Source organism: Gracilinanus agilis, chromosome 1, assembly GCF_016433145.1.
Source record: "Gracilinanus agilis isolate LMUSP501 chromosome 1, AgileGrace, whole genome shotgun sequence".
Taxonomy (NCBI): Eukaryota; Metazoa; Chordata; class Mammalia; order Didelphimorphia; family Didelphidae; genus Gracilinanus; species Gracilinanus agilis.
Genome location: NC_058130.1, coordinates 728,823,820 through 728,843,895, shown reverse-complemented (window position 1 = coordinate 728,843,895; position 20,076 = coordinate 728,823,820). Strand labels below are relative to the sequence as shown.

General features: G+C 47.9%; 1 protein-coding gene across 2 annotated transcripts in view; it reads right to left on the bottom strand.

Annotated features, from left to right (window-relative positions):
- Positions 1-20,076, bottom strand: part of JSRP1 (junctional sarcoplasmic reticulum protein 1) — a 78,842-nt gene that overhangs the window by 2,211 nt on the left and 56,555 nt on the right. The window contains exons 1-3 of one of the 2 annotated variants that reach the window (XM_044671992.1): positions 8,234-8,322; positions 5,273-5,466; positions 1,771-1,817 (exon numbers count right to left, since the gene is read on the bottom strand). In XM_044671992.1, the coding sequence (XP_044527927.1) occupies positions 1,771-1,817; positions 5,273-5,390 (165 nt within the window). In that variant the 5' untranslated portion in view covers positions 5,391-5,466; positions 8,234-8,322. Of the gene's footprint in view, positions 1-1,770; positions 1,818-5,272; positions 5,467-8,233; positions 8,323-20,076 lie in introns of those variants that run through there. The other variant, XM_044671999.1, reaches the window with a different exon arrangement.

The following is a 20,076-nucleotide window of genomic DNA, read 5'->3' as shown; positions in this document are numbered from 1 at the left end:
CCCCTTCTACACATTCCCCCCGAGCTGAGCCGGGAGCCCCTGCTGGGCTTACAAGGAGAAAAGCGGCAGCCCCGCCCTCGGGAGACACAAAATAAAGTGGAAAAGGGAGTCTGGAGGGAGGCCAGGGCGGGGGCTGCTGAGAAGGGCCAGCAGGCCGCCTGGGCCTGGATCCATCTGCTGGAGGTTCTCTATCATCTCTGTTAGAGGTGAGGAAAGCCGAGGCACACACGGGATAAGGGGCCTGACCACGACCCCAGAGGCTGGATCTGCCCTTGGGCCTTGCTGCCTCCGTAGGGCCTCGGACCCGGAGCAGCAGAGTCCTGGGGGTGTCTCTCCCAGTTGGTTCACCCCCAGGACAAGGCCAGCCTGAGGCGGGGCCTCCCTCTTGGTCCCGGGGTTCTCCTCTAGGCAGCTCCCAAGAGCTTCCTAGCACCCTCTCCGGGACTCCTCTCCCAGCCTGTCCCTCCTCCTCCTCCCATCCTTAGGGAAGCCCCGCTGGGCTGGAGCCAGGCCTTGAGGGTCACAGAAGTCCGGGGCCTTCAGAGCCGGCAGAGGCCCGATCCAGCCCCTCAACGGGCCCCCAGCGCCCTCTGCCGTCCATCCAGACGCCCCTGAGGGGAGGCCCATCCTCCGGGGAGTCTGTCCCATTTGGGGGCGACTCCCCTCAATGACGGAAAGGGAAACTGAGGCCTGGGAAAAGGACGGGCCGAGGTCTCCGAGTCCTCCTGGGAAGGCTGCCCAGCCAGGGGACCTGACTTTGCAGGGACTGGAGGCGGGAAGCAAAGGCCACCTTCGGGCCAGGCACTTGCCAAAGGCTTTGGAGCCTCACCACAACCCTGGAGGCAGCTGCTATTAGTCACACCTATTTGTACAGGGGAAATGGAGGCGGGCAGAGGTAGAGTGACTTGTCCAGGGCACCGTGGGGAGTCCATGTCTAAGGATGGATTTGAACTCCGGTCTTACCAACCCCAGCGTTTTATCCAATACACCTCCAAGCTGCCCAAGAGCTGCCTATGCTATTGCTTTTTCTATTTTTTAATCCCTTACCTTCCCTCTTAGTATGAATTCTAAGGCAGAAAAGTGATCAAGGCTAGGCAATGGGGGCCAAGTGACTTGCCCAGGGTCCCCCGGCTAGGCAGTGTCTGAGGCTAGACTTGAACCTAGGACCTCCAGTCTGCAGGCCCGGTGCTCTATCCACTGAGCCACCTGGCTGCCCCTTTTTCTTCTTTTTTAATCAGTTCTGTGATTTCAGGGGGGACAGGGACCTCATTGGGGGGGCAACTCCCTCCCCTGGGGTGGATCAGCCCTCCCCAGCAAATGTGGCAATCCAGGGAGCTGCCCCAGGACTCTGAGAAACCGTGTCAGAGGCCGGATTTGAACCCAGGGCTTCTTGACTCTGTGACTAGCTTCCACGCCTCACTCCCACCCCACCTCTCCTCATGCTAGCAAAAGGGAAATATCCTAAAGAAGGAAAGAGACTGTGCTCCTTAGGGATGCTTGTGCCCACCGCGGGGAGGCTGGGGCGCTCCGGCCCCTCTGGGGCTTTCCCTGTCTCCTCCCTGGCTGAGCCGCAGGTGCCTTGGCTGGGCAGGTGGGCTGGGCCTGGGGTTGGGAGGCCGGAGGGCTTGCCTTACAGCTGACATCCTTGGTCGTCCCTCAGGGACTCCCCAGCCTGGGCCTCTCTATTCCGGAGCTTTAGACACTGACAATAAACCAGTAGAGCAGCTTTTGTCTTCTTCTCCCCCACAAGCCCTTTGTGTGCCTCCTTACCTGGGCCTGGCTGCTCGCCTCTTCGCTTCTTTCTGCCCTCTCACCACCTAGGGGAGACACAGAGCTGGGTACATGGAGGCAAGGAGGCAAGGAGCGAGGCTAGAATGCGGCCCTGAGCAGCCTGCACGCCTCTGCTCCCTGCCCCATCCTCTCCTTTTTCTCCATTCATAGTTCAAGGACCAACAAAATTCCACAAGGGCCTGAAGCCAGGGACAAAGAGAAGTGAGATGAAAGGCTCGAATGAATCTGGGCCTTGAATGCCAAGCCCTCTGTGGCCAGATGGTTCAAGTGGAGGCCAGTGTGCAGTAACCACAAGATGGAGGCCTCTGAACCCTGCAACTTCTCCAACCCCTCTAAAATAGGAACTATCACCCAGGAGACAAATCAATTCCAGCTGCTCCCATAGTAGGACATTATGAACCCTATCAAGGTAAAAACCCAGTGAACTAACATCAGAGAGGGCTACGCTGTGAGCCCTCAGGCGCCCCTCTGCCCACAAGGAGCCCCAGGGGCTTCAGCTCTACCCCATCCTTCTCCACACACCCCCAGTCCCTTCCCACCTACCTTCCCTACCTCAGAAAACCAAAAGGCAGACACTCACTCTGCCTGGGCCTGCAACAATACCCAGAGAACAGATGAACAGAGATTGGGGACAGGATGCCAGAGTAGGTGTAGATCCCCCAGGCCTGCCTGAAGCAGAGCCCAAAATCCAATTGGGGCCAGTTCTGTCCCCCCAGAAGTCAGACAGAGACTGAAGCAGAGGCTGAGCCTGGTGAAACGTGAATTAACAAGAATGACTGGGACAGAGATGGCTTTGAGGTCCAACCTCCAGGCAAAACACAAAGGAAAAGGAGTCAGAAAGTGAGTAACTGAGGAATATTTAGGAAAAAGGCTAAAATGACCAAAGATCTCAGGTGGGAGAAAATTCAATGAAAGATCTTGAGCATAAGTAGACAAACCAATAGAGGAAAAAAATTAATAAAAGAAAAGGAATATGGCCTCCAGACCAGGTAAAAGAGATCAGGCATATGTGAAAAAAATATTGCAAAACAAAGGAAAATATATAGATACACGATGGGACAGTGTGTCTTTCCAAGAAAGCATGGAACCCCACCAGGATGTTCCCAAATGGTTTAAAAGAGAAACAAGAACTATGAAAGCTGAATCTATGGCTGGCACAGAAGAAATAAGTGGCAGAATAGAAAACCTTGAATCTGTAGTCATACCAAAGAAACACGAGAGAGAATAACAGATTGGGAACGCAAAGAAGCAGAAGCCAAGGACAATCACGAAGAAGAAAGGCAAAAAAGGAAGAACATTAAAAGGAAACATGATCTCCATACAAGCCAAATGTACCAACCTCAAAGACAAGATGCAAAGAGACAAAGATCTCTTAAGGGATCTGAGATAGCCCAGAAGAACACAAGTTAAAACAGCAACAACAACAAAAACCCTGAATGCTTTGATGCAGGAAAAAAATAATACGTGAAAACTGCCCAGAGAAAACACAGTACACCCATTGAAAGAATTTACAGATCATCTACAGGAAAAAGAACAAACCAAAACAAAAACCATGCTACAGAGTGCGTGACTCATAGTCGTTAAATTTAACAACCACTGAGAAATGACATATTCTGCGAGCAATCAGGAGAAAGGCTTTCAAATATAAAGGAAAGGAAATCTGAAATACACAAGACTTTGGTACCCACCAGAAACCTCAAGAGGGAATGGAATAATGTGCTCTGAAGGGCAAAGGAGCTCAGGATGCAACCCAGAACAACATACCTAAGCCTAACCATTAATTTAAAAAAAAAAAAAAAGAAAGAAATGTGTTCAATTAAAAAAAAAAAAAGACATTTGAAGCTCTCCTACAGAGAAAACCAGATCTGAACAAATGACTTGCTCTTCAAAAAACTCCAGATGACAGAACCACAAGGAAGGTCAACAAATACTGCAACTGAGGCCAATAGAAAGAGATTTCTTCCTAAAAGTACGAGAAGAAACGAGGCTGAAAGCAGTAGTCAGAAAGAAGTGATGGTGGAGAAACAGGTCTAAAACATTACAGACTAAACTTCCCAATGCCCTGCCTACAGGTGAATCACCATTTTTGTGGGCTTACGTTTAGAATGGGAGCAGGCCTAAAAGGGGAGAGGGGAGTAATAAGAGAGAGAACATGTGAAATACACTGATCAAAGGTTAACAATGAAGGGGAAATAATCTGGACAATCTACAGGTGAATGGGTAAGAGGGAAAAGGGAAGGATCAAAACAGAGAAAAAAAGGGAGAATCTTGTTTCAGGAGGGGGATAGGGTACCAGTGATGAAGCCCATCATGGAGGAAGAGAGAGTCTGTCTATACAGGGATCTTAAAAATGGGTATGATCTGTATTTAATCTGCAGACTCTTAAACTGCAAGTACTTAAACAGCATGTATCCTGCCTTAGGAGAAAGGGCATCACTGATACCCCAAAGTAGGAAGGCATGGACCTAGAGTGGAGATTTCACAGCAACTGGAAAGGGCAAAAAAAAAAAAAAAAGGTGAAGCTTAATAATGAACTACACATTCAGGGACAGGAGAAAATTTCTACCATTGTCTCTAACACCTGAAGGAGTTGGTATTTCTAGAGTGAAACACAATAGGGAAAGGAGAGACCCATAGAAATCGTCTAGAAGAGAACAAATAGGTATGTTTGGAATCTTTAAATCCATGAGAACTTTAGAGACTAAAGATCTAGTAAATAAAAGAGCTTTGGGATGAATCAAAGAATACTAGGCAAGATAAATAATGCAGAAAATGAAGGAGAGAAATCTTTTTCATAAAAAGGCACAGAAAATGAAAATTAATGAACAAGACAAGTTGAAATAGGCAGAAGGGTTTTTCTTGACTACTTAACTAAGGGGGAGGGAAAAATTAAGTAACAATAAAAGGAAGAAAGAAAAAGGAACTAATAAGATAAGCAAAACTCTAAAACTAAGGAAAGGGGTAACAACTGGAGGAGGAAGGATGGGCCTTGTGGATGAGGGGAAGAAACTGATAGGAATGAAGCTGCTTTAAAAACAGATTAAACTAAAGTAACTGAAAAGACAAAATACTGTGTTTAAGAGGAAGAGTCGGGGGAAATCCTAATTCAGAACAACAATGTTAGTGATAAGTGGAGGAAAATATAAACCTCTTATCACTTTAATTAAGGCATTAAACAAGCCCATAAAATGAAAAAAGAAAAGTGACAGATTGCTGAACTAGATGGCTTCTAAGGTCCTTTCCAATTCCACCCTCAGTTCTGTTATCCTAAAGGTTCAAGATTCTACATGAAGAAGCAGGTGTAGGAAAACTGTCATGGAGGAGATGATTACAGCATCTCTGATTTAAGAAAAGATTGTGGCAGAATTCCACTTAGCAGAGAGCTCAGAATATGGCTTCACTAACAAACTTTTCAGGAAAATTACTTTTATACAAAGTAACAGCTGTTCACCAATATGAAATATTCCAAGTATCTAGGTACCTCTGGCCTTCTCCTCCTGTAACTGTTTCCTTGATTTCTCCATCAACATGGCCAGCTCCTCCATGGCCTCGGGGCAGCCCAGACCCCTGTCTGGCACTTCAAGGTCTCCTGTTGCCATGTTGAGGCCAGGCTCCTCAAAAAGCAGGAATTTGTGGCTCAGAGGGGCATCACACGCTTCTCACGTAGACCTTTTCCTGAAAGGAAAGTTGGCTGTAAACAGGGAACACTTGAGTGTATTTAAAATAAGCATGGGTTGGGGGGGGGGGTGTTGTTTTTATTTTTGTTTTCAAACCCTTACCTTCTGTCTTAGAATCAGTACTAGGTATTGGTTCTAAGGCAGAAGAGTGGTAAGGGCTAGGCAATGGGGGTGAAGTGACTTGCCCAGGGTCACACTGCTAGGAAGTAGATGAGGCCAGATTTGGATCCAGGACCTCTAAACCTGACTCTCCATCCACTGAGCCACCCAGATACAACTCCCCTCCTCTTCTTAATTAGAATTAAAGAAAATATGGGGAGCCATCTAAGCGTGGGATACTGACCCCTCTGTGGCCTCACAGCTCCAGACACCATCTGAAGTCTCCTACTGGCTGCCCCAAGACGGACATTACTGGGGGCAGTGCTGAGGTGGCACCAAACTGGGAGCAACTAGGTAGAATGATGGCTAAAGGGCCAGGAATTCTGCTTTTTGTAGCTAGGTGACCTTGGACAAGTCACTTAACCTCGGTTTCCTTAGCTCTGAAGTGGGTATTGTAATGATGGCACTTCTAGTTGTTAGGGATCAACCCCCAAAATGTAAGGAAAGTACTCAGTCAACTTTGATGCTATATAAATATTGTTTTTATCATCATTATTATTGATCTTTCCTGAGATTCCAGAGGTAAGCCAAGCAAAAGGAAAGAAGAAAAGAGCTGAGATTAACTACAGGATAAGAGCTCTAGAAAAGGTTCTCCTAGGAACTGGGGCAAGTTCCCTCCCCATCTGTGGAGGTGAGAAGCCACAGGAAGGAGCGAGAAGAGCCCAGGCCCTAGCCTGCATCCCCACCTTGTGATTGAGGCCAGGGACTTCCCTCTTCTGGGCCTGTTTGTGCCTCTGTAAAATGAGGAGCTCAACCAGATGACCTTGGAGATGTTCCATGCCAACATTCTGGGTCCCAGGCTCCAAAGTCCCTTTCTGGGCCTGCCATGTGGGGGTCTCTGAGCTGCTCCTCTGCGAGCTCTACCTTACCTCTCGGTGTTGAGAGCCCCCTGTGGTCCTCCCCTTATGCCTCCCCCCCCCCCCATTCTCCCTACACACACACAGTGGGAGACTGAATCCTTCTTGAGCCCTTGTCCACCTTCATAGTTTCACTCATTTCCTCCCTTGGCTTCCTCCTGGGCCCTGAAATTAAGGCTCCTTCCCCACCTCAGGGCACCTGCCAGGGTCTCTCCCCCCTTCCTTCTCCCTGGTAAAGGGGAGCAACTGATAGACACTAGAGGCAACCCAAGGGTGCAGGGTAAGGGGCCAGGTTGCCTCATGTCTATCAGTTGCTCCCCTTTACCAGGGAGAAGGAAGGGGGGAGAGACCCTGGCAGGTGCCCTGAGGTGGGGAAGGAGCCTTAATTGTCTTAATCTTGGTTAAAGTGAAAAGACGGGGAGCATGTTCATGCTGGAAGGGGCCACTGGGGTTGTCGAAAGTGACTCTTCCCTAAAGAATGAATCTCCCTTACAGCCTTCCAGACAAGCACTTCTCTGTCCCGGTCTAACGCCTCTAGTGATAGAGAACTCACTCCATAGCCTTCACTGTCTGATAATTCTGCTTGTTAAAGTGGCTCTTCCTGGCCTAGTTCAGGAACCTGCCTACCTTGGGGATGGTGGGAAATGGGTGGTGGGGAAAGGGCTGAGAAGAAAACTCATGGAAATAACCCCCACACTGGCCTGACTTGAGAGGGAAAATATACTGGCTACAGACAGGGGGACTTGAGTCTCACCCCTAACATGGACCCACTAATTGTGTGACCTTGGGCAAGTCACTTAACTTGTCTTTTCTCTTCTGTCAATGAGGAGGTGGAACAAGATGATTTTTTAGATTCCATTCAACTGTAAATCCTGAGGTCTTAGGAACTCTGCCCAGAAATGCTGTCTAGAAAACTGGGTTAATCTAACTTGGGGATTCAATCCTAGTAGCCCAGAGGGACCTTAGGAGAGAGGATGTCAAAAGCTGAAAGGGACATGATTGAACAACTACCTCAGGAGTCACCTACACATTTTACAGGTAAGAAAACTGAGTCCCAGGGAATAGACTTACCAAAAGTCAAACAATAAATCAATAGCAGAGCCAAGGAAAGATGCCAGGTCCCCTCCTTCCCAGGACAACCAAGAGTTCACCCAGTGTCAGAGCTAGAAGGGATTTTGGAGATAAAATAACCCAATCCCTTGGTTTTACTGAGAAGGGGATTGAGGCCCAGAGAGCATGAGGGGCTTACCAGAGGCCAAACAGTGAGTCAGCAGCACATCTGGGACCAGAACCTGACAGAGCCTTTACTATAGACACTCTGGAGATAATAATCCCTACCGCTTCCTTTCAGGCAATGCCTTAAGGGAAAAGGGAAGACTCTCCCAGAACTTCCTTCCTGGTGCCCCTGCCCTGACCAGGTGAATCAGTTTTGAAAGAGGGGACACCTGGAAGGATTCCTCCCCCCCCCCCCCCCCATCCACAAGCAGGGATAGGATCCTTTTAACCTGAAACTTCCAATAAGACAATGAGGAGGACTGGAAACGCAAGCTTCTCAGTGCTGCATCTTCTGAAATAACCCCAAATCTGTCCATTGGAGTTGTAGGGTCTAGACGGCATGAAGCCCAGCCAAGCCTGGGCATGTCCAAACCACCAGAACCAGGGGCTCCATGGGGGTGAAAGGAACACATATGCCCACATTTTCCCAGAGGGAGTTTGGAGGCTCAGAAAGCAGCAAAGGCCCACCCTTACCTGGGGGCAATGGGTGCCGGTGGTCCAGAAGCTAGCCTTGGGGGTGAGCCTCTCTTCTCAGTCTGCTCCTAGGGCAGGACTGGTTAAGGACAGCAACAGATGGTCACCTCAGCTGGGACAAATCCTAACCAATCCCCGCAGGCCACGGCAAGCACAGTGCTCCCCCTGGGAGGGGGAGTGAAGAGACTGACATCAGGGTCCCTCAGGTCCTCTGACGAGGAGGCAGCTGTCTTAGGCTGGAGGAAAGACACTAGCTTATCTCCTTCTCTGTCCAACTGGCCAAGGGAGTGTCAGTGGAGAGGAATGAGGGGCCGAGTGCCAGGCAATAGGCAGAGGGAGGCCTGCGGGGCCCAGTCAAGCCCATAACTTCCCATCCTAGCTGCTACATGTCAGCACGGGGTTTGTAGGGCTGGGGAATTCCCTGAGTCTGATTTTCAGCTTCTGTCACACCTACAGGCCATCCCTGGGCCCACACTCAAAGACTTTGCAAGGAGGAGGACCAGATAATCCTGGACTCCATAATGGCCTCTGAAGGTTTCCTTTGTGCCTTGGGGGATGGAGGGAACACTGGAGGAGGAATTTGCTGGAGGCTACCCCCAATTTAATAATAATAACAATTTACATTTGCTTAAAAAATTCAGTAGAACATAAGCCACAGAATATTGTAGTGGGCAGAAACTGAGAGGCTGCCTAATGCGGTTCTCTCCTATCACAGATGGGAAAGCTGAGGCCCAGATCACAGGTCCCAGAGAAATGTGGGAGAAGAGGCATGGTAAAATAGGAATGATACTGGATTTGGAATCAAAAGGTCTCTTTGAGCTTTCTGGAGCTTCCTTTTGTTAGGCTCATTAGTCCAGGGCCTTGTCCTTATGTTTCTGAAATTGAATTAAGGATAATAATCACACTTGTACCTACTTCCCTGGGTGACTGAGGAGAAAATGCCTTGTAAGCCTTAAAATGCTTCAGAAATAGCAATGATGGCCCCTACTGGGCCAGGCCAGGCCCATTTCCACAAAGATTCCTCCACAAAAGGCACTAGTAGGCACCTTGGGCTGATTGCCCAACAGATCAGTTAGCTTTGCCACAGACTAAACCTCTAAGCCTAGCTGGCCTCTATGGTCACCAGGCAATGGAGGAGAAAAAGTAGAAAGGATGACTGGGGAGCATCACCCTTAGGAATGCAATCTTCCTTTCTCCTTTCTTCCCCTCCTCTTTCTCTACTTCTCTTGTCATATTTCTGCATCTCTTGCTCTCTCTTCTTCTCCTCCTTCTATTTCTCCTCTCTTGCCTTTCTCTTCCAGTCTGTCTCTCTCAGAATATTCAGGAATAAGTATGAGTTGGGCATTGTGGGAGAGAAGCCTTGGCTGGAGCAATTCCTCTTCTTTTCAGCTGTCAATCTTTCAAGAACATGGGCCTGACCCAGTCACTCCCCTGTTCAAGCAGTCTTCCTCTCTAGGATAAAGTCCCCATGCTCCTGCTGACAGTCTGGCTCTAGCTGCTGACCCAGATTTATTTCCCATTACTCCCCTTGCACACTCTCCATTGCTGTTAAACGGGCTCATTTTGCTGTTCTTCAATCTTGACTTTCTATTTCCCATCTCCACACCCTTGCATGAACAATCTTCCATGTCTAGGGTGCCCTCCCTGGAACCCCTCAGCCTTTTCCAGGTTCACTCCGGGAATACCCTGCTCCTGGAAACCTTTTGTAATTTCCTTTAGCTGTTTGTGTGCTTCCCCTCCTAAAACAATCTTGTGCATGCTTACGTGTTATATGTTACACCCTCCTCTAGCATATAACCTCTCTGAAGGCAGACATATCTTGTTTTTTCTCTTTGTATTCTCAGTGCTTTATACAAATGAAGACTGGGTAGGGCAGACTTGGGAAATAATCTTTGATATTTCCAGTCTCCAGCTGTCCACTACCACAAAAGTTCATCTTTTTAAGATAAATATTCTCCTTTTGATGCTACAGAACTACTAATTTTGGGAAACTATCTGAAGAATCATGACAGCACAGCAAGTAGGCCTCTGCCAGTTACCAGCACTGACCCTTAGCCCAGAAGGGACACCAAAGGACTTCCATGAAAATGGCAGTGTGGAATGTCAGGGAGGCACATAGCCTTCCCACACACACTCCAGCGGTGATCTCAGAAGGGCATCAGATCAAATAACAATCAGGAAATCCAAAGCAATAAGTTCCTTCAGAGTCAAAAAGTCATGGGTCTTGGAAAAAAGATTTTCACTGGGGAAACCAGAATGAGTTCTGACGACCAGGCAAGGAACCTGTAATGGGGGACCCTGGGGTAGGGTGGGGGGCATGAAAAACCTCAGCATCCCCCTGATTGTGGGAGCTTCCAGGAGGACAGGAGCTCAAAGCAGAACCTAGCATGGGGATACTTCCAGAGACCAGATGCCTGCAGCAGCAGGGACCAGAAAGTTGTGGAACTATGACTGGGATCACAGAAGCTGGTCAGGAATCTGAAGCCCAATACAACTAGGGAGTTGTAAACCAGTGGGAATGTTCCAGGAAATGAGGTCAGGATCAAATAAGGCCCTACCACCCCATTCAAGAGTTTGGAAGGGTCCTGGAATCAAGTCCCAAATGAGGGACTGAGGTCGACAGAAATACATAGAAAAATACACCAAATACCATCAAGGAATAATATGAATCAAAAGACATCCATGAAATTAGCCCATAAAAAAAGATTAACTCCATAACAACTATACACATGGCTTCAAGGGGGGGTGGGGGGAAATGGCTTGGTCATGAGGTCTACAAGAGTATCTAGAAGAAATGAAGCAAGAGATTTTTTTAAAAGGAAATTATAAGTGAACTAATAGCAATGGGGGAAAAAACTAAAAGGAGAATAAATCACTTAGAATCAGAAGGTAAAAAATCTTAACTCAAACAGCAGACTCCCCAAAGACTTAGAATGGACCAAAATTAGAATCATCCTTGAATACTTTAAATTAGAAAGTTAGAATGACCCAAATGGAACTCAGTGGCTCCTTAAGACCATAAGAAATATTAGGATAAAATAAAAGTATTAGAATGAAATTCAAACAATTGGTTAGTTATCCAAAACAACTGACCAGGAAAACAATCCAAGAAGAGACAATTTGAGAATCGCTTCCTCCTGAGGCCTACAAAGGCAGAAGTCTTTTCATTTCACTTTTGCTCTCTTCCCTCATGGGATTTCTTAGCACAGAACTCCTATACCTTTCTCTTTCATCCTTTAGGGGAACTGGATCATACTTACAGCATGTATAAGTGGTGAGTGGTTTAGTAAGCCCCTTGTTTAATGGTGGCAGAAAGTTGAATAGTATTGTTTCCTTCTTTACTCAGGCTGAATAAAAAAAAAAATTTAAGGGGGGGGAGGATTTTTTTTAAAAGAAACATTCATTTTATTAGGATTATTTCTAAGGGAAGAAGAGATGTTAAGGTCCTTTTCTTATTATTTTAATTATTAAGTATTATATAGTAATAATTATTAATTTGTTTTTAAAGTTAGTATTATTTTAATTTTCTTATTATTTAAATAAAAATTCTTCCGTTTGGTCATTGTATTAGTCAGAATTCTCTAGCCTTCCAAAGTAGTTTGCTTTTACCATGTTGTTACTGTATAGATTATTCTCCTGGATCTGCTTACTTCACTCACTTCTCGGGTTTCTCCAAAACTGTACTCTTCATCATTTTTTATTTGCATTTCTTTTTTTGCATTTTTTAAAATTTGCATTTCTCTAACTATTGGTGATTTACTTATTTGTTTGTTTAAAAAAAATTTTTTTAAACCCTTACCTTCCGTCTTGGAGTCAATACTGTATATTGGCTCCAAGGCAAAAGAGTGGTAAGGGCTGGGCAATGGGGGTGAAGTGACTTGCCCAGGGTCACACAGCTGGGAAGTGTCTGAGGCCAGATTTGAACCTAGGACCTCCTGTCTCTAGGTCTGGCTCTCAATCCACTGAGCTACCCAGCTGCCCCCCACTATTGGTGATTTAAAACATGCTTTCACATGGCTAGAGATAGCCTGGATTTCATCCTCTGAAAACTAACTTCATATTCATTTACCATTTTCCAACTCGGAAATGTTTATATTCTAATGATTTTGAATCAGTTTCCTAAGTATGTTGGACATTATACACTTAGAGAAATCTGACTCTCCTTTTCTAATCAAATTTTATATTATCAAAATTGCCCATTGTCTCTTCTGTGACCCTCTCTTGGTATTGTTTGGTTGAGGGCTGTCCCATCCAGAAATCTGAAAGGGACCATTTTCTTTCTTCCTTTATTCATGATGTCACCTTTTATGTCCGGATCAGATACTTATTTAAGTGTGAAGGGCTGGTCTATACTTAGTTTCTGTTGGAGCAGTTTCCCAATTTTGGAGTAATGTTTGTGGAATAGCGAGAGAGTATTGAAGCCCCTTAGCAGGGTCTTTGGGTTTATTAGATGCTAGGCTCCTGCATATCTCTCTCATTTTTTCAACCAACATTTATTGACCCTTTCCCTATGCAAGGACAAATGCAGAGCTGCCTACAAAGCAATACCTTATCTGCAAAGGGTTCCAAACCTATTAGTTTATAATCCCTGAATCTTCCCCCTCAAGGTCTCAGAACTATGTGGAATGTGTCACATCCTGAAAGGCCCTTTGGACACAATGCCAGAATGATGATGGTGTGTAACCCCAGAACACAGAACTTCAGAGCTTTGAGAACCCCTAAGTTCAGCTCTCTCAGTTTATATCTGAGGATTCTGAAGCTCAGAGAGGGAAATGACTTGTCCATAGTCACAGGGTCAGCAAGTGCAGACTGGACTTTTGAGGCTAGATGGTGAATGGCATGTAGGCTGTAGTCTGAGGTCTGTCTGGCTCCTGGTGGTTAATTTACTCATCTTCTATGAACAGACAAGACAGTCCCAGGGGCATGTCTAAAGCTTTTGATGGATTCCTCAGGGGATCCCAGGTAAGAGATGCTGAAAGCATGACCCAGGGTGGCAGCTCTGTGAGAGAAGAGAAGATGGAGGTGAAAGGTCTTGGGAGGCAGAATAACAAGATCTGGCAACTAAATGGGGATGAGGGGTGCGGGAGGAAGGAGAGAACCCTCAGCCAAGCTCTGTATCCACCATGTTGTTTTGAAGTAGAAGGGAATTCAAGGGAATAGTCGTCCAGTCTCCAGGGCTGTGGCTCTCACTACGTTCTGCTGGAACCTCCTAGTAGGGCCATTCGGAACAAGTCTGGCCCCTCTTTCACACCATAGGGCTTCCAGTACTTCACCACCCTTTGCAGCTGCATCCAGGCTCCTGCCCCCAAAGGGAGTTTTCTTAGAGCCCCTTCGGCCCTAGGGGTCCCCAGCTTGGCAAGGACGGCAGAGCCAACTGCAAACGGAAGTCCTTCTTACCCTTGGAGGTCAGGTTCAGGAAGCTCACAGGCCACCCCTGGAAAACGAGAGCCAAGCTTCTTTCCCATTTCCCGTGGTTATTCCGGGCTGATCTTTTCTTTCCCCACTAATTAGTGCATGAACGTCAGAGTCGAGTCACTTCACTTGATTAGGCTCTCACCCAACGGACAATAAGGGTTCATTGCACCCCTGGTCCGTCCCCAAATCCTATGGAGGGCAGAGTCACTGCCTCCCCCCTCCCTCCTCCCCTCAGAGCAGCAGCGCTGGCCGGCTGGAGCCCCAGGAAATGTGGGAGACCAGCACAAAAGGGCACTGACGGCCTTCTGGAGGAGGTGACGTTTGAGAGGTCAGAATCCAAAAGGCGGGGAGGGGAACCCTTAGTCCAGGCCCGCAGATGGGGGTGGGAGGTAGGAGAGAGCAAAGGTCGGAGTACAGCGTATGGGGGCGAGTGTGGAGAGCGGGTTGCATGGAAGGGAGGAGCGAGCATATATCAGGCTTTCGATGACCTCACAAGCACCCTGAGAGGAAGGCACGATTTTTAGCCCCATTTTACGTATGGGGAAACTGAGGCGGAGAGCTATAAAATGCAGGTAGAAGGCGGGAATGAACCCGGGTCTTCTGACGCCGCTGCGCCCCCTAGCGGCCTCTGCAGAGATAGCGTGGAACAAGGCTGGGAAGGTGGGCAGGCCCGAAGGGGAAAAGCCTGGAGTTCTGGGCATGGGGTTCCCGGCCACAGGGACCTCCGGAAGAGGTGGGGGGAGGCGGGGGAAGTGGCACGACCAAACAAGTGTAAAGACGCAGACTGTGGCAGCAGGGGGAAGAACGGAAGGCCTGGGGGAGGGCAGGAAGGACAAAGGCACCTCCGCAGCCGGCAGGAATCCTTAGAGCCCTCCCCCACCTCCCCCAGGCACCCGGGAGGGGCTGCCACCTGGGGCTGCAGAAAGAAGGGCGGGCTGGCCCGGGTCCCCAGGCTGCTCGGAGGGAGGGGCGGGGCGGGGGAGAACATACGGGTACTGGTCAGCTAAAGGGGAAGCGATAAAGGGCTGGTCCAGAAGGGGCAGGCGGGGGCGGGGCGGGCTGGGGGTTCTTGCCTTCAGGACCCCGGAAGCTTCACTGCGTTCAAGCACAGGGGGCGGAGCCGCCTAGGAGGGGGGAATCCTGGGCTTGGCTTGGGGAAATGTTAGAAATATATGGCAAGTCTGGTCCATGAGCACTTGGCTCATTAGAGTCGGCTTTGGAACACATCTTTAGTACCTTCCTGATTCGTTATAACTAAACCCTTCACTTGGTACCCCGCTCAGGCATTTTCCAGGGCCCGCCGGGGGCCTGGCGGAGCCCCAAAGCCTTGATCCCGTCCACAGCCCAACGCATCACGCCTACCCAAAGAGGCAGTTGTGTGCAACTTCAGAATGTAGGACGAGAAAGGTAGAGTTACAGGAAACAATCAGCAAGGTAGCCCAACGGGTAGGGCGCCAGGCCCCGCCTGAAGAGGTCCTGAATTCCAGAGTGGCCTGAGACGCTGCTTAGCTGGGTGACCCTGAGCAAGTCACTTCAGCCCCATTGCCTAGGCCCCGCTGCTCTTCTGTCTTAGAATTGATTCTAGGGCAGAAGGTAGAGGGTTTGTTTTTCTTTTTTAAAGCAGAGGCCTTAGAAGACAGAGTTGTTGGAGCTGGACGGCAGCCACCAGGGATGTTGGAATATAGACTTTAAAGAGCGAGGGGGGACCTCAGAGACCACTGGGCGCAGCGGGGTACCCCACTCAGGGGATCCTTCATTCTCCCAGGGTGCTTGACTGACTCACTTCAACCTTAGACACGCTTCCTACCCTGTGCAATGACAGCCCCAGATTGCCTATGTCATGAGCCTATAATCATTGATAAAGGTCCCGGGGGCACCCACTGGATGCCTCTGGCCAGGCAGAGGGTCCCCCATCTGCCAAAATAGGCTCTGCTCCTTATCCACAGGGAATCAGTGGCCCCACATGGGACTCCAGAACATCAGCGGTCTCTAGTCCAAGCCTCCTCCTTTACAGAAGAAGAAACACACCCAGAGGCCTGCCTGCAGCCAGGCCAAAAACTTCATCTCCAGCCCCTGCACCTGTCCTTTCCCCTGCCCTGCCTCTCTACACCGTGGGACTGAGCTTTATTCTGAAAAGTAGGTCAGGCCAGTCCCTGGGGGTGCCAGGCCATCAGAGCTAGCTTCTAGGGGCCCTTCCCGGGTGTTGGGGCCCTGGGGTACCCCTGGGTCTGCCTGCAGACCCTCAGAAGGGTTTTCAAAGCCCCCAGTGAACGCCAGGCAGCAGGGCCCCAGCCTTGGTCCCTGCCGCAGCACCTGGGCCTGTTAATATCTCACCAGGCTCCCCAGGGGTCACAGGGGATGGAACTCCCCAAACAGGATTTTCTCTACTTACCTGAGAGGTGGGTGGCCCTGCCACAGATCCCCTGCGGGTGGCAGCTGCCAGGCGGGCACTGGGGGGAGGGGTGGGGGTGGGGGTGGGGAGCCACTCTGCTAGGCCGTGGGAATCAGGTTTCCTTCTCTGAGTTCAGAATCAGCTGCCTTAGCCTCAGGCCCCCTACTGGCAGGCCACAGAAGCCTGCTCTGACCACCTTTGACCAAAGGGACCTGAAGCCCATCCAGGCCAGCTGTCTGGTGGCTGCCCACTCCCCTCCCCACCCCATTTAATAGAGAAGGAAACTGAGGCTCAGGGACTGAAACTGCTTACAGTCATAGGCTTAAAGCTAGAAAGACTGGCAAAAAGCATGGTTGCTGATTCTTCTTTTTTTTTTTTAAGGGGATTATAAATGAACCAAACAAGAGAACTTTCCCATGTATAAACTACAAGAGAAGAATGGGATTGTGTGCGAAATCAGTGATACAGTTTGCTTCTTAAAAAAATTATATCATAGATTTAACATGTTCTTCTTGTCCTAACTCTGGGATTCCTTTGAAACTTGATTCTGTTCTCTCGAGACTACCTTCAAGGTGTAAATCTGCTCAAATCCCAGCTCTGGCACTAGCTCTGTGTCCCTGGGCAAGTCATGCAACCTCATCTGCCTCAGTTTCCTCATCTGTCAAATGAGCCAGAGAAGGAAATGGCAAAACACTCCAGTTATCTTTGCCAAGAAAACCCTAAATGGGGTCACCAAGAGTCAGACACAACCAAACAATAGCAGTACAACTACTGGATGAGCATAGATGAGTACGTTAGCTGTGTAGACATATACATATGCACACACACGAGGGGATATAGTCTTACATCTGTATGTGTCACACATATGTCTCCTAGAGGCTCACAGGCAAGTACAGCTACATACAGCAGCATAAAGAGATGCTTGTCTTTGGGGATATGTGGGAGAATATGGCACAATATAGCTCAGCATATACAGGTACTTGCATGCGTGTACGTGTGTGTGTATGTGTGTATGTGTGGTTTTATATAGTTTTTTTTCCTAGATAGAGAAACAGATGGATGGATGGACAGATAGATAGATAGATAGATAGATAGATAGATAGATAGATAGATAGACAGACAGATAGACAGGCAGATAGATAGACAGATGGATAGGTAAGTAGATAGATAGACCAAGAGACAAATTGATGGATGGATAGATAGGTAGAAAGATGGATGGATGGATGGATGGATGGATGGATATATAGACAGACTCCATAGGTATATGCTTGACCCAACCTGGCAGTGGGCCAAATTGGCGGCTGGCACATTGGCTGCAGGCATGGGGCAATGCTGCCCTGGGTGAGGAGAGGGTCTGTAGCAGCTGCTTTGGCACTGAGCCCACTCTCCCCAGGGACCAAGGTGGTAGAGAGGGGAGTGTAGCTCCCTTGTCTTCTCCCTCTATTCTATTTCCCCTGTGATCTCATTAGCTTCTATGCATTTAGTTTCCATCTAAATGGATCTTGTCTGGGCCTTCATGCCTCACACCCAGACTCTTGCTCCCACTCGGCCTGCTTGCCCCCTCAAGTGTCTCCTCCAATTCCAAACCCTTCTCCATCCATCCACTAAAGTGATTTACCTAAAGCCTGTCTTCACTTCTCTACTCAATAAACTCCAGTGGCTCCCTGTTGCCTCCGGGTACAAATACAAAGTACTCCATTTAGCATCCAAACCCTTTCTAACCCAGCCTCCTCCTGCCTTTCCAGTCTTCTTATACCTCCCTGCCCAACATGTACTCTGTGACACAGTTCTATGAACAAAACATTTTCTCTGACTGTCCCTAATGTCTGCAGTGTCTCCAGGAAGCCTTCCCCCTTCTGATTGTTTCCTATTTATCTTTTTTTATAGCTTGTTTTGAATAGATTCATTTACACATTGTCTCCTTGCATGGACTACAAGCTCCTGGAGGCCAGGGGCTGTCCTTTGCCTTTTTGTATCCCCAGCACTAGGCACAGTCTGGTACATAGTTGGCACTAAAATATTTATTGATTGGTGGGGAGAAGAGGTGTGTTTGCACTTGCTAGTTTCTCAGTAAATATCCCTTGGGAAAAGCCAACCTATGTCAACTGCTTATCGATGCTATTGAGGAGATATCAATTGCTTGACTGATTTTGGGGCCACGGATTTAGCAGTGGCAATTTATATTGAGGACACTGCATCGAAGCAGAAGCCCAAGCTGACAGCATTGGGAGAATTCCATTGCCCCTCAAAGTATTCCTAAAACTGGGTGCTTGGGGGACTTGACCCAATAGGGCCTAAAATTAGGGCTGGGAGGGTGAGCTCCAGAGCCTGCTACATTATGATGGGAGGGTGGGAAGAGGAAAGAAGAGAAACTCAACCCTCTCATTTGCAATAATTCTAGTGAATCCTGTTCAAATTCTACCTCAGCCTGACTACCTAGGCCCAGAAAAGAACTGCCCAGGTTCAGGGAGTACTGATCCTATGGGGAAGTTCACCAATGAAACAGAATGTTTTAGGATGGAGCCACTGTTTCTAAAAACATGCCACTTACTAATGTAGCTCCTTTAGAAACCAGCCTTTTGGCACGGCTCTCCTTTAATAGTCTACTTACTTAAAGGTATCCTTGGCTTCACAAATGCTGGCCTTTATATGTGGGCTTTGTAGCAACCGCTCCCTTACAGCAAATTAGAGAAGCTTTCTTAGCTCCTCTCAGGCTCCTGGACCTCATCAAGTACTTGAAGGAAGCGGCAGATGCTGGATCAGGAGAGGCAGAGGAGCAACTTGACGAGAGCACTGGATCTGACATGGAGCCTTTGGACACTGGACACTGGACAAGCCATGGACCCTCTCCTCTTCTCTCTACACACCCTCCCCCTTAGTAATTTTGGCTATTCCCAGGAGAACAACAATCACTTCTATGCTTACATGTCCCAGATCCATATACATGCAGCCCAATTTTTCTCCCAAATTCTAGTCCAGTATCTCCAACCTGTTGCACATCTCTACTGTGATATATTCTTATATCTCAAACTCAACACATCCAGAGTGGAAGCCATAATCTTCCCTAATAAACTTGTCCTTCCCAACTTCCCTGTTTTAGTTGAAAGTACCACCACCCATCCAGTTCTGAATTTGGAAGCTCTGAGCTATTCAACCCTTACCTTCTATCTTAGAATCAATAATAGGTATTGGTTCCAAGACAGAAGAGTGGTAAGGGTAGGCAATGGGGGTTAAGTGACTTGCTCAGAGTCACACAGCTGGGAAGTGTCTGAGGCCGGATTTGAATCTAGGATCTCCCATCTCTCAGCCTGGCTCTAAATCCACTGAGCTACCCAGCTGTCCCCTGAGTTATTCTTGAGTCTTTATTTTTCCTTTTCCTTTCCCCAGCCCATATCCAATCTGTTTTCAAGTTTAAACCAATATTCAATTATTGTGTCTACTATTCAGAAGATATAGAGCCAGGGGCTTGGGATACAAAAACAGAAATTAAAAACAGACCTATCTGTTCAAGATCTCTTGCAGCCATTTGTTCTTTGCTCTCCCATGATGCTCTCACTACCTTAGTTCCTGCTCTTATCTTCTTGCCTAATCTATTGTATTAGTAAAATAATGGGCCTCCCTGTTTCTGTTGTCCTCTCCTCCAAAACCCTCTGCTTTGAAAACTGATTTCATTTTAGGAACTGAAATATTAGAATCCAAATATGGTGGTTCCACTGTTCCTGGTGAACAAAAAGAATTTGTTTTAAAAATACTGACAGAGCTCTTTCACTTTTTATCTCTTTTGTATCCTTCCATTATCATCTATAAAAGATCTTGGGATGATGATCTAGTTTAATTGGGCTTTGTACCAAACTTTCTGCAAACATGTTCTCTCTACCAATTCTATTTTATGAGGCAGCACTGCTCATAATCTTTCACCATTGTCCTCCATAAAGTCTTGAGAATTAGGTTATATCCTAACTGGTGTTGCCCTTGGCTCCCATGTCTCTTTGCTTGACGAGGAAACTAAATGTTTGCTAGTAGAGGCAGTTTCTGA